The sequence below is a fragment of the Miniopterus schreibersii genome (assembly GCF_964146895.1).
Source record: "Miniopterus schreibersii genome assembly, chromosome: 14".
NCBI classification, from domain to species: Eukaryota; Metazoa; Chordata; class Mammalia; order Chiroptera; family Miniopteridae; genus Miniopterus; species Miniopterus schreibersii.
Genome location: NC_138114.1, coordinates 27,007,335 through 27,019,779, shown reverse-complemented (window position 1 = coordinate 27,019,779; position 12,445 = coordinate 27,007,335). Strand labels below are relative to the sequence as shown.

At 39.8% G+C, this 12,445-nt stretch overlaps 1 protein-coding gene across 5 annotated transcripts in view; it reads left to right on the top strand.

Annotated features, from left to right (window-relative positions):
- Positions 1-10,522, top strand: part of BICC1 (BicC family RNA binding protein 1) — a 232,008-nt gene extending 221,486 nt beyond the window's left edge. For 3 of the 5 annotated variants that reach the window (XM_081158691.1, XM_081158693.1, XM_081158692.1), the window contains exons 20-21: positions 2,787-2,886; positions 8,038-10,522. In XM_081158691.1, the coding sequence (XP_081014817.1) occupies positions 2,787-2,886; positions 8,038-8,168 (231 nt within the window). In that variant the 3' untranslated portion in view covers positions 8,169-10,522. Of the gene's footprint in view, positions 1-2,786; positions 2,887-5,567; positions 5,647-8,037 lie in introns of all 5 variants that reach the window. The other 2 variants (XM_081158695.1, XM_081158694.1) reach the window with 1 other exon arrangement.
- The last annotated feature ends 1,923 nt before the right edge of the window (positions 10,523-12,445 follow it).

The window sequence follows — 12,445 nt, the reverse complement described above, 5'->3', positions numbered from 1 at the left end:
TTTTTTTAAAGATTTTAACAACTTTTTTAAGGCACAGGTGACATACAATAAACTGCACATATTTAAAGGTAGACATTGGTAACTTTTGACATATATGTGCAGCAGTGGCTATGTCACCACAACCAAGATAAAGAACATAGCGATCACACACCGCAGATTCTTTCCTGTCCCTTGCTAGTTCAGTTCTTCTGTGCACTGTCGCAACAATTCATCTGCTTTCTGTCATTATACACTAGTTTACATTTCCTATAATTTTTGTAAATGGAATTATATATTTTCAAACAGGAATCCCATAACATATAAACTTTGTCAGATGTGAGGAATATATAGGCATTTTAACACATATAAGGGTCTCAGAAATTTATTTCCGACCCTATTTCTCCTTAGCTCAGGATGGCATATAAGCTTCAATCCCATGACTCCCTATGAGTCTCATATTTTTATGTATGTAATTAAATTTGATTTTCTCCTGTTAAAAGTTTCCCATGGATTCTTATTCAAATTACTAGAAAATATTTTAAACAAAAAATAAAGGCAAAAAATAAGTAGAAAAATATAAGAATAAGTAAATAGGACCATACATGGTAAAGGGGTGAAGTAATTTCCAGAATGACTATAAAGGGGCATCTTAGCAGGTGGCAGTCACAGAGACTGACCAGTCATTTGTTCATTAATTTAATGTTTGGGTTTTGTCTAAACTGAGGCAGAAATAAGATGTCTTCTGAACCATCCCCTGTGGATTTTGGTCTAACTGGTCAGCCATGGCTATTATGCGCTGGCGTAAAGAAGAGAACGTGATTCTTTCTGATAATGCTGTCATCGAACCAGGACACAGCTAACCCAATGCAACAGAGAGTTAGAGCACTTCTAGAAATGCATCTATTTGATTCGAGCTTGATACTGGTTTACTGTAGGTGTTCTTTAAGATAAAGTAATTAAGTCAATAATTCTCAGATATGTATTAGTGAATGAAGAATCTAGAATTTGTTAGGTACTCTGTATCATAAACTTAAGGTATTGCCCAAGGCTCCATAACTTAAATTTGATTGAACTTTTTTGTTTTTTATACCAATAAAAGGTTATTATATGTATATTGGACTCCCTGGTATTAATTTTGGTTTCTTTTCCCTACATCTAAATTAGTGTTCATTTAACCAAGGTTTTTGTAAGTTGAATAACATTTTCATCATCAGTGCATTAAGGAATTGCTTTTATTTAGTATTTAGTCCTGCTGGTTAGATGAGGGTGGCTGATTGAGAAGTTCAAGGGCAGAGGTATTTTAACTTGTCCAGAAACAGAAGGTCTCCAAGTAAGAGATTAGATATTATTCAATAATATTATGGGTTTCTTTTTAATCTATATTATTTTCTATTTGAAGAAGCATAGAAATAAATTTATTATAGGTACTTTTTATCTACTTAATTCAAAAAGGAAGAAAATATGATAATATAAAGCCAGGGTGGCTTTATCTTATATTTATTAACTAGAGCAGGGGTGAGCAGACTACAGCCTGCAGATCTGCTACCTGATTTTGTAAATAGTTTTATTGGAACACAGCTACACTTATTCATTTACATATTGTCTGTGGTTGCTTTCGAGCTCAAACAGCAGAGCTGAGTAGTTGCAACAGAGACAGTATGGCCCACAAAGCCTAAAATATTTACTGTCTGGCCCCTTAAGAAGAATTTGAGGATGCCTAAAATAGAGTCTCCATAAAATAGAATCTCTAAAAACATAGCTTTAGACCTGTGATGAATGATAAATGAAAAGGTTTTACAAGATCTGGATGTAACTTCTAAATCAAAACAGAAAATTTCAGATTAATTTCTTATAATTGAATGAAAAGCATATATTGCTATTTTCAGATGTGTTGAAATTTGGTACTGCTTCCTTCATTTAGGATATTTTCTAATATTCAGATAATGACTTAATAAGAACCACCCATTAACTAACCTTGTGAGGATTATTTAGCAACTTTCCCAGATATGTCCATATACATTATTACCAGCCATAGCTGCCCATTATTTTATCCCCTTGTTGAGCCCATTGCTTTATATCTACAATCATATTTAATGCCCACAACAGCACTGCAAGCTACACTATAGTCAACCTATGTACACACAGAAGTCTTGTGAGAGTCAGAACGGGAACTCATCTCTGGCTTCAGAGCCCATTGCCTTTCTGTTCTTCCACAGTCTTCAGAGGAAGGGTGAGATCCTTGGGCAACTGCCCTCCACACTTTGCTGCTGATGCCAAAGAGTACAATTATACTGTTCCTGGAAACACTCTTGTGTGCCACTTTCAGAGACAGTCTGCCAGGCTCAACCAAGTGAGTCATGAGTCGGATGTAGTCTGGGAATTCTATCATTCATATGTAGAACACAGTAGAAGATACGGTCTAGTTTCTTTTTATAGAGATATACTTAACCAATTGAGAATTCAAAGCTAAGAAATGTTTTCTCTCGCCTGGACAGGTATGTGTTCTTCCTTTTATCAGTTCACACACACACACAAAAGTACAATTTGTATTTCCCTTTTTGTCCGGGCTGCCAGGATGCTCATACCTAAGTTTTTATCTCAAGGGTGGTAAATCACTGGCTTAGACTAAGTCTGCTGCTAAAAGAATCACTTTTGTTTCATTGCCTTAAGTTTGTGACACCATCGTTCTTTTTTGGAAGTAAGCAGAGCATAATTAATAAATAAAATAGGTGTAACAATGAGTTGAACCTACAGTGAGGCAGAAAATAAATACTTATATTGGTTACAGATTACTTTTTCACCCGCAGATCGATCTTCAGACATTCCTCACTCTCACAGACCAGGATCTGAAGGAGCTAGGAATTACTACTTTTGGTGCCAGGAGGAAAATGCTGCTTGCCATCTCAGGTGAATATAAGTGCTCATACTCATATTTTAAAATCTGAATAACCTCAGCCGGAGGGGCTGGTTCTACCCATTTACCACTTGCCTACTACCCCAGCACCTTGGTGGTTGCAGTTTCAGAGTGTTTTCCCGCTAACACTGTGACAGATGAACACCGCCCCTCCCCTTCATCAAGACATTGCCTGAAAACCTGCCATGACAATGTCATTCCTTAAAACAGATTCCTTCAGAAAGATCTAACCAAAATTGCCCTTTGTAGAACATGAGACTGGGGGAGCAGTGTAATTCTCTTTTGTGGTTATGTTAAGCAATACTCATTGGGTTAATGAGTAATTATTCTGGATTGGCTGTCATGTCCCAAGTGCATGTGTCCTTGTTACCAACAGGGGTCATTGCACCAGAGGAATAAAGAATGCTCCTTGGGATAGCTGGAACCTGGCAGTATTACTTGTTTTAATGCTTTTAATTTCTCCTAAAATTTTAATAGAATTTGAGAGTCCCAGAAGGGTGTAGGATCCTGAAAGTAGCCACAGAATGGAGGAAAATCATGTTGTCTGTCTCCCAGACTGCCTTCTGTGTGCACTGGTTTCATATTGTGTGTATTACAAAATGCTCTATACATATTTACTGGGTACCTCCTATTTGAAAGAAATTGAGCCAGATGACTCAGGAGCTGGCAGATACATAACAATGTACCTTCAAAAGGTTTTTAGAGAAATATGAGGAAGAAATTGGGGGCCCGAAATTGGGGTTACTTTTTGAAAACTTTCTGAAGTTCATGAGTGTAAGATTTATGTGTGCCAGTCTCCCAAAAGGATAGACGCTAAGGGTCAGGTGTGGTGAGGAAATGGCTTTGCTTTTTCAGAACACTGAAGTTGCAGGCTGTGCCTTTCTGAGGCCAGCAGTAGCATCCACCTGGTGAAAATCCTTTCCAAATAGCATTCACTAATCAGAGCAGCAAATGAAATTTAAAACTCAGTGGTTTTCCATTTTGTTTGAGCAGCAGATTACACCCCCTACCCACTTCCCCACAGGAAATCTTACCATAGACCTAACACCTGAAGCAGACATAAGCAGAGCAGCTTTGAAATAGGGGTGGAAATTCAGCCATTGAGCAGCCTGTTGGTTTCCTCGGGGGATAAATGCGGTTCTGCACACATCAGGTGGAGAAGTCTTCTCCACTCTGTGTGCCCAAGCGGCTGCATAAAGGGAGCTCCACAGGGCAGATGCTTTTTCTTCTTTGCTGGTAAGATCAGCTTGATATGGTGCAAAGAACACTGTATTCAAACAAGGAGATTTGGGCTCTGCCTCTGCCAACTCACGAGTCCTTGAGCGAGTTTACAGACCATGAAGATGGTTGGGATAGATGATCATGTGAGGTTACCTTCTATTTTTATGTCTGTCCTCCCACGTGGTGTAGCATCAGTTTTTACAGTATATGTGAATAGCAGGGGCCCCTTTGTTTTTGTCTTTTTTACTGTCTTTGGCAATAGGATAGTTTGTGTGTTTTTTTAACTTGTTTACCCTAAAGCTCAACCCTCAGTGATATTCCTAGAACTACATTAACTTTATATGTTTTCACATTCTTTATTAATTTGCAAATGAAATTTATACTACCTGAAATTTGATTAACTCACACAATCACCACACTTATGTTATTAAAATATGCCTGTGGGCCAACACATTTATAGAAGTGTGTGTTCCAGACTCCATAATCTTTCTCTAGAGAGTCATGGGATGTCGGTGACAGTGTAATGAAAGTTAAGTTCGTTCTCTGTGCACCAACCCAATTCCACACTCTGTGAGGCTTCTAGCAACAAGCAGATCTCTCTAAATACCTTCACAGGTTCCAGATGGATTGTTAGCATCTTTACTTGGAACACATTTGTGATGTTTTCCAGGTGGGTTTGGGGGAGTAGAGTAGGAAACAGCAGGGATTTTGAATCCTCTTAAAAAAAAATTTTTTTTCTCCAATCATCCTCTTAAGTGTGGTTCTGTTGAGGTTATATACTTCTGTGGCAGGCCTCTCTCCGTGGGGTTCACAGGTCCTTGCTTTTAAAGGGAATTAGAATTTGCCTGTGGTGCCTTACAAATGCTCTGCATGGCAGGATGTATTTGATTATTTTAGGAATGATTTCGCCTTACTTTGTTGAGTGCATTTGTTTGAACCTGGTAAATTGTTTTCTCTGCAAGTAAGTTTTTATTGAGAAGCCCTTATCAAAAAGCTTCTTTTTTCAGTTCAGCTCATCTGATAACAGACACATTCATTTTTAGTCTCGGAACATCCCATTTCCAGGTAGATGCAGGATAGCTGGGCAGCCTGGACTTACATTGGTCTTGTGGTTACAGAGTTTGGTTATAATTCCTTTTTAAAATTTTGTGGAGTTTTATTTTAACTTGCAATCAGAGTTCCTTCAGTGTAAGGCTTGGTTCTGTTTTTAATTTTGGGCCAGAAGGCATGTATTTTAGTGTAATAGGAGATGAAATTTATCTCTTGTAGAAATGGACCAGAGAAAAAATGATTTTTTTCCAAATCCATGATCTTTTGAAAATTTTAACTTTTCTCAGAGTATTTAGTAAGTAGTTAACTAAATGTACAGGGCCGAAAGGAAGTTAGTGTCCTGTTGACAGGCTTCCCGCCACGGCCTCAGGTAGATCTAACATTTCCCGACCTATTCTTTTAGTTTGTGACTCTGTTCAGATCCGCAACAAGATCCTGAGAGCTGCCAGGATTGTGTGAACCTTGGAATTTCAAAGAAAAAGGTTGGTATTTTCCCAAATTATCCCTTAGGCCTACTGAAAACAAAACAAAAATCAGAGGAGCGAGTTTGTAATTTAAAAAACAGCAACAAAAGCTAAAGTCTCTTCAGTAGGACCTGATCCTTGCTAATCTCTCCGGAGAGTTTATCTCTGTGCTTCGAGTTTGGAAATCTCTTAGAAATTACACTCTTTAGGGAATGGCCGACTTCATGATCATTTTATTCTTTCAAAATCTAGTTGATACAACCTTTCAGAATAAAGTGTTAAATGTCTATTAAAAACGTTGTCTTCTTCACTGGCCCGATTGTTTTCACGTGCTCGGTTGGACATGTTCTATGTGATAGGGGAGTACAGTATGGGAATGTATGTCCTGATGTGTGGGTTTTTCCCCCATGAGAAAATGAAGGCCAAAGTGTGTTAACTTGTAGATAAAACTCTCTCCAGGCTGTGTACTTGAGGATTCATTTATTCTTAACTCTCCTACGATCGCCTTTAAATATATTAAATTCCATCTTGATTTCTGTTGTCTGCTTTTTTTAAACAAGATAAATGTGTTTCAACCTTTACTAGGAATGCCATAGCTTCTGCTTTTCTGCGGGCACTTGGAACAGTAGCCATCTATAAGCATGCCTGCATGTGTCTTTTGCTTGTAAAGGTATCTTCCTTGCTTCTTTAAGGTTTTTAAGCTACATTTTTCTATTTTAAAAATATTGGTACAGTGAACTGTGAAGTAAAGCACTGCTCTCTGGCATACGTGGAGCTACCAATTTCTCAAATTCGTGTTCCTGATGGTTTGGTTGGTCTTCTCCACCAGTGGATGAATCCCTGCAGCCCAAGGTGTGGACCTTTTTGTCAGGCAGGCAGGGCCACACCTTGTCACCTAACTGCTGTGTGGACAACTTATTTAGACTATTTTTAAAACTCAACTTTCTTATCTATAAAATGGAGAATGGTAATATTATCTACCCCTTATGGCGGACTTAAATAGAACAAAACAAATATAAAGGGCTTGTTATGTAAGCTCTAATGAATCACTTATTTTTCTTTTGCCCTGAGACCTAAATGTGAACAAGAAAGAGGTGTCTCCATTCTTGCATCACCTGTGGGGCAGACACTTACGTTTTGGAAGGCAGTGAGGTGAAATGTTAGGGTTGGTCCATTTTCCAGAACTCGGGAGACTGGAGCACTTCTGGCCATGTGGCTCTCTTTGGCCACCTGTGACCTCGTGCAGCATGGGTCTGTGTCCTCAGTCTCAGCATTTCTGCAGCAGACCACAGCTTGCAGTGCAACTTCAGAATTCAAAAGGGCAGGGCATCTGTGTGAGGTGAAAAAGTACTGAGTACTGTGCCAATGTAAGGTGCTCAGTCACTACTGGCTCCACCCTGCCCCCCTAAGAAGACAATTTAAGCACATTAAGTATATAACCCCTCTATTTTAATTGAATACATTTGAAGATATTTGCATTTGGCAGCTATCAGAACCCTAATTTCCAGGGCCTGACAGCTTTGTTTCCTTGTATGAATTCGGCAAGAGTTCCACTGGTTGATTTTAGAATTTTTGTATGTGTGTGTGTTGGGGTGGGGACATGGGAATGGAGTGGCTGCACAGTCATAAACGAGGTAGGCTGCTTCAGTTAACTTTTTCCCTTTCCGGTTAATCATTTTTAGTTGGAGAAATACTGTTTTCTAAGTGCTCTGGTTTCTTTAAAATTGAGCATCTTGGATTTTTCCTGAAATTTTAGATTCAAGTATTGGTTGTTTTCAACTGTACTTATTTCCTAAATGGTTGCTGTTTTTATTAAGTTAAAATTTTGTTCAAGGAAACCTGCTGATAGGCTCACATAGCTCCTTCTGACTCACGGAGCGCAGGACCACGAGTCGGTGGAGCCCGGGGCTGGGGCCCAGCACCTCACTGTGCTCCTGGCCTCCTGTTTAGACGTGTGGTCTTTTCATGTCTGACGTGAACAATTTAATGATTGCTCTGTTTGACATGGGTGAGTTCAGCAGCTGTAATAACCTTCTGTGCCACTGGTAATACATCCTTTCCTGCGCCTTTCGCCAGCTGGGATGGCGCCCTCCCTTTGCCTCTGCAGTGACATCTGGGACAGTCACACTGTTTAAGTTGCGTAGGCAGAGTTCAGAGGGTTCTGAGAACGGCGCATGCCCCAGATAGTTTACAAACGGCAGTAACAACTATTTGTTGTCCTTGGTTCTCTCGGCCACCAGCATGTCACCCTGAATGGCAGACGTCCTAGCATTTCAGAAACGTCCTGGCAGCAACTAAAGGTTCTCCTTTGCTACCACACTTGACTCCTCCTGTCCCCCAAGCCTCCGTGTCCCGTAGGTTATGGAGTTCTCCACTGAGCTGCTAACACCTCTCTCTCTCTCTCTCTAGAACTCAATAAAAACCGAAGAAAGCTTTTCGAACCGCCGGGCGCACGCACCTCTTTCCTGGAAGGCGGCGCGAGCGGGCGGCTGCCCCGCCAGTACCACGCGGACATTGCGAGCGTCAGCGGCCGCTGGTAGCGGGCTCCTGCCCCGCGCACCGTCCTCAGCGCTCCGGGGTCTGGTATCAGGACCAAAGCATCTTATCCGCACCTGAATTTTGTGCCAAAAAGGAAGAAAAGAGAGATGTTCTGCGCCATCATTCAGAACACCACATGTGGATTACTTTTTTTTTAAAAAAACGGTAATTGGACAGAATTTGCAATATGAGGGTAGGGCTTTATTTCCTGTTTTTATTTACCTATATAACATATGCACTGATTTTTTTGTTTTGGTTTTTTTTTTGTTTTTTTTTACTTAAAATGAAGGATGATTTGACATCTGGGATGCCAGAAAACATTGAAGTTATTGTTTGCTTGTTTTGTTTTGGTATTTGGGGATTTTTTTAAAAAGTAATCAAAGTGGGATTTTCTGGTACTGCTTTAAAATAATTATTGAGGTCTTCCAGCACTTTACACTTTCTAATTTCTTGTCCTGTGGAAACGATCTCTCTTTCTCTCCATTTTTATGTCACCTGATGTAATGGTACAAATCAGATTTAGTCACATTTTTCTGACTGCGTTAAATTTGTATTTGAAATGGTACTGGATTATTAGCTTTTGTGCAGAGTATCCTGTGACTTTGGGAAATTAAGTGACTCCACTTGGTTCTGGACCAGTTCTGCTCGTTGATGTCAGCATCCTAGAAACAATTAGCAGAGAACCTAGTTCACTGTAACAGGTGCAAAGAAAGACCAAATGGACTTTGCAATATTAACCCTTTGCAGTTATCATATTTAGCTGCTGCCTATATTGCTAAAATGATTTTAATGGTTGTCTAAAGGCAAAGGGCTATTTTTAGTATACTGCCACTAAAGGACACTTATTTATATCAAACTTTTTATTTTTAGATATTATAAGCATACAGTACATAATTGATTAAATTGATATCTACTAGAGATTTATGGTAGAGAATGGACGGCATTCAATAACTGGAGCCCTAGATTGTCACTTTATTTAAAAAAGACAAATAATCATCTGACAAGACAGCACTGTTGCCATTAGGAGGAAAGATAGATTACTGTTCTTACCATGTACACATTAGCTGTGCTCCATATGGTCAAAGGGCTTTCCTTAAACCATATACGTCTGCTTGAAGTAGACTTACGTTTGCTGAGAACAGAAAGGCTTTATTTAAGTCTCCAGGGTGACAGTTTGTAAAGTGAGGGGAAAAAAATGACTATTTTCTAAGTGGCCAGACTCATTGTTACAATCATATACTGTGAAAGTCCAAGAAATCAGGCAACATTGTTTCCTAGGTCTTTTCAGACATCTTATTGTGGATTTATGAAGGGTTTTCAATTCATGAAGAACATCACTAAGTGCCTCTCTTTTTTCAAAGCAATATTATTTCCAAGTGTATTAATTTGTTGGAAAACTTTCCCATGGGAAATGTTGTGAATTACCTGTACTGTAATGATTTATTTATGTTCATTATTCAAGATTTCTACATGGACATAAACCACTGTTGCATGCTCTTAGCAAAAGGCATTAAACATGCATAACAATTGGGGACTTTAATACAAATGCAGAATCAGAAATACTTGCCTGACATTTTTCCATGGCTAAGTCTTACTATGAAAGAACAAGAATTGAAGAGAAATTTTGCACACAGAAAAATTTTCACTTTAAAAAATGGTATTGGTTACTTTGAAGGCATAGATGATGGACCTGTCATAAAATGATCAATTATAGGGGCACTGAGGGGATGCCCATTCCTAAATTAAACCGTACCTGCTTAAGGACGTGTGGCTTCCTTGGCAAGTACAATGGAATCACCCTGTGCACATGTCACACGTCGTCACGTGGACCTCTTCATCTTTTGTGGCTGTACAAACACATCATGCTACACATTCAGCACAAGAATTCCAGATTTGTCTCCTGTTCAACCACTCAGTGCTCTAAATTTTAATATTTCTTTAATAAGACTTTCCCAAATAAAAAGCATTGGGAGCTCTTTTCCCGGCCTTCTACCGTGCATTTGCAACATGAGGAAGATGGAATGAATTTACAGTATTAAGCCGATGGAGGTTTTAAGAACAGTGCTTTACGCCAAAGGGAAAACTGTCCCAATTAAACTAGATTAAATAGGGTGGTTAAAAATAAATAAAAACACTGGAAATTACTTTTCTCACTTTCTCTTGATACAAGGAAGGGAATATGACACTACAGTACACAGTTGTCAGTGTTATATTATGCACAAAATAATTGGATTATTTGAATAAACGGTAGCTTTTAATCAATCTGTGCCTTAATAGTGACCAATTATCTGTAAATATAGAACAGATACAGATTGTATTTTTGTGTGGGTTTTTGTCCTTAGTGATTTTTTTTTTTTTTAAAAAGATGGAATTAAACATTGAAAATGGGAATTTTTCTAAACTAATCAATTGTTATATGAAAAATAAATTTATATAACCCCTTTGTATTGCCCTTGCTAGATGAAATGCCTTTTTTTAAATGTCTTTACACAAATCCTATGCCTCTCTTTGTTTTCTAAGAAAACACTTGTTTTTATGTGGCTATTTTCGGCACAACTGAAAGATGTTTCTGCACTGGAACTGAGCATGTGCTTTCGGTCCCGTTGTTTTGTGTTGACATCTTCGTTTCACCCAGAAGCTAAGACACTGTATTTTAGCCAGTGAATCCAAGACCAGTAATCAATCATTGTTATTATGGCCACCATAGGTACATACAGAAAGAATAATATTATGGAGCAGGTTTTATTCTTTTATAAAGGGTCAGTGTGTGTCCGCTTTGAGAGCCCTGTCCATCAGCAGAGGAGCTCTTGTCGAAGGGATGCCGGGCTTCTCTACCCAGGTTCGCATTTCAGAGACTGACTGCTGTGCTGCCACACTGAGTGCTCACTGTGCCTTGCCCTGAGGTTCTGTCTGAACTCATTCTTGAACAGGATTGATAACCGTGTTACTAATCCTGAGATTTGTCTAAATCTCCAAAGAAAACCTAACCACTCACTACGTACCCAGAAATCTCTCCATTGGAATTGGTTCTTAAACATTGTTTCTAGTACGAGAGTTCGTTTAATAACTGAAATCTTACCTGGGAACCCAATATTAAATTATCATCCATTCACTCACTCATTAGGGCTTAGTAAGTACCAGGAGCTGTTCTAGGAACAGCAATGAGTGAAACATAAACCCTTGCCCTCCCTAAGCTTACATTCAAAATGGAGAGAGGTGGGGCTGGTGAAGGGGGACTGGAAGATGGACTGTCCCCCCTCTTCAATAGTCTCCATGTGTGTACAGCACTCTGAGGAAACTTTTGACAAAAAGTTTGACAAAACTCTTGAAAGTACTCATCTCACAGCAATGGGCCTGTGCTTTCAAATGCAAAATATTCCTCTCACCTAGCATCCCTCCCTTTTCTAGGTTCCATAGGTTTAATCCCATTCACAAAAAGAATGTGTCGCCAAAAGGGTTATGACTCACAGCTTTAATAATTATACTTCTTAGATGTGACTTCACAGTATTTAGAAATCAGGTTCACCTTGAACACACACGAGTTTTCTGCCTGCCATTGAGGCTATTCCAAGGACACAGTCAGAGTGATGTCACCAAGATGGTGACATAGGTTATTCCTGATTTCATTCCCCCTCACAAAAAAGTTTGAACTAACAACTGTCATGGACAAAACACCACTGAGAGAATCTTAGAACATGGGAGTGAGGCTGCAGTGACCTCCTGCTCCAACAGCTGCAGTAGAAAGGTAAGAGGAATGCATCAGGCTGACTGCACTGCCCCTCCCCCAGGCCCACACAGCACCATGCAGAGAGGTGTCCCCTGAGCCTACAGTTCCTCCCGTGGGAAAAGAGCCCGGGGTGACATCCAGCACCTCCAGCATTGTGGGTCGCTTCATGGGAGCCCATATACTCTGGTTTTACTCCTGGGGGTCACAGAAGAACCTGCGGGGCTCCACCACTGGGAATTTGACTGCCGAAAAGGGGGGAAGGGCTATCCAATAGCTAGCACTTGGATCTCTGCAGACAGATCTCCTTCCCACAGAAACCAAGCAGTACCCAGCAGCTTTGCTCTTCTGCAGAATCAAGTCGGTGGTGCAGTCTCACTTGGGAAAATAGCATCATGCAGGTCTCTTGATTTGGGTCTTCAAATGAGTTTTGCAGGCCCTAGAGTCTGGTCTTCCCATGCCCACAGAGAAAGGATGAGTCAGAGCCCCACCTTCTGCAGAGCATGGCTCCTTTCCCCCTCCTGACAAAAAGCACATTTGGGAAAATTTGGGAGT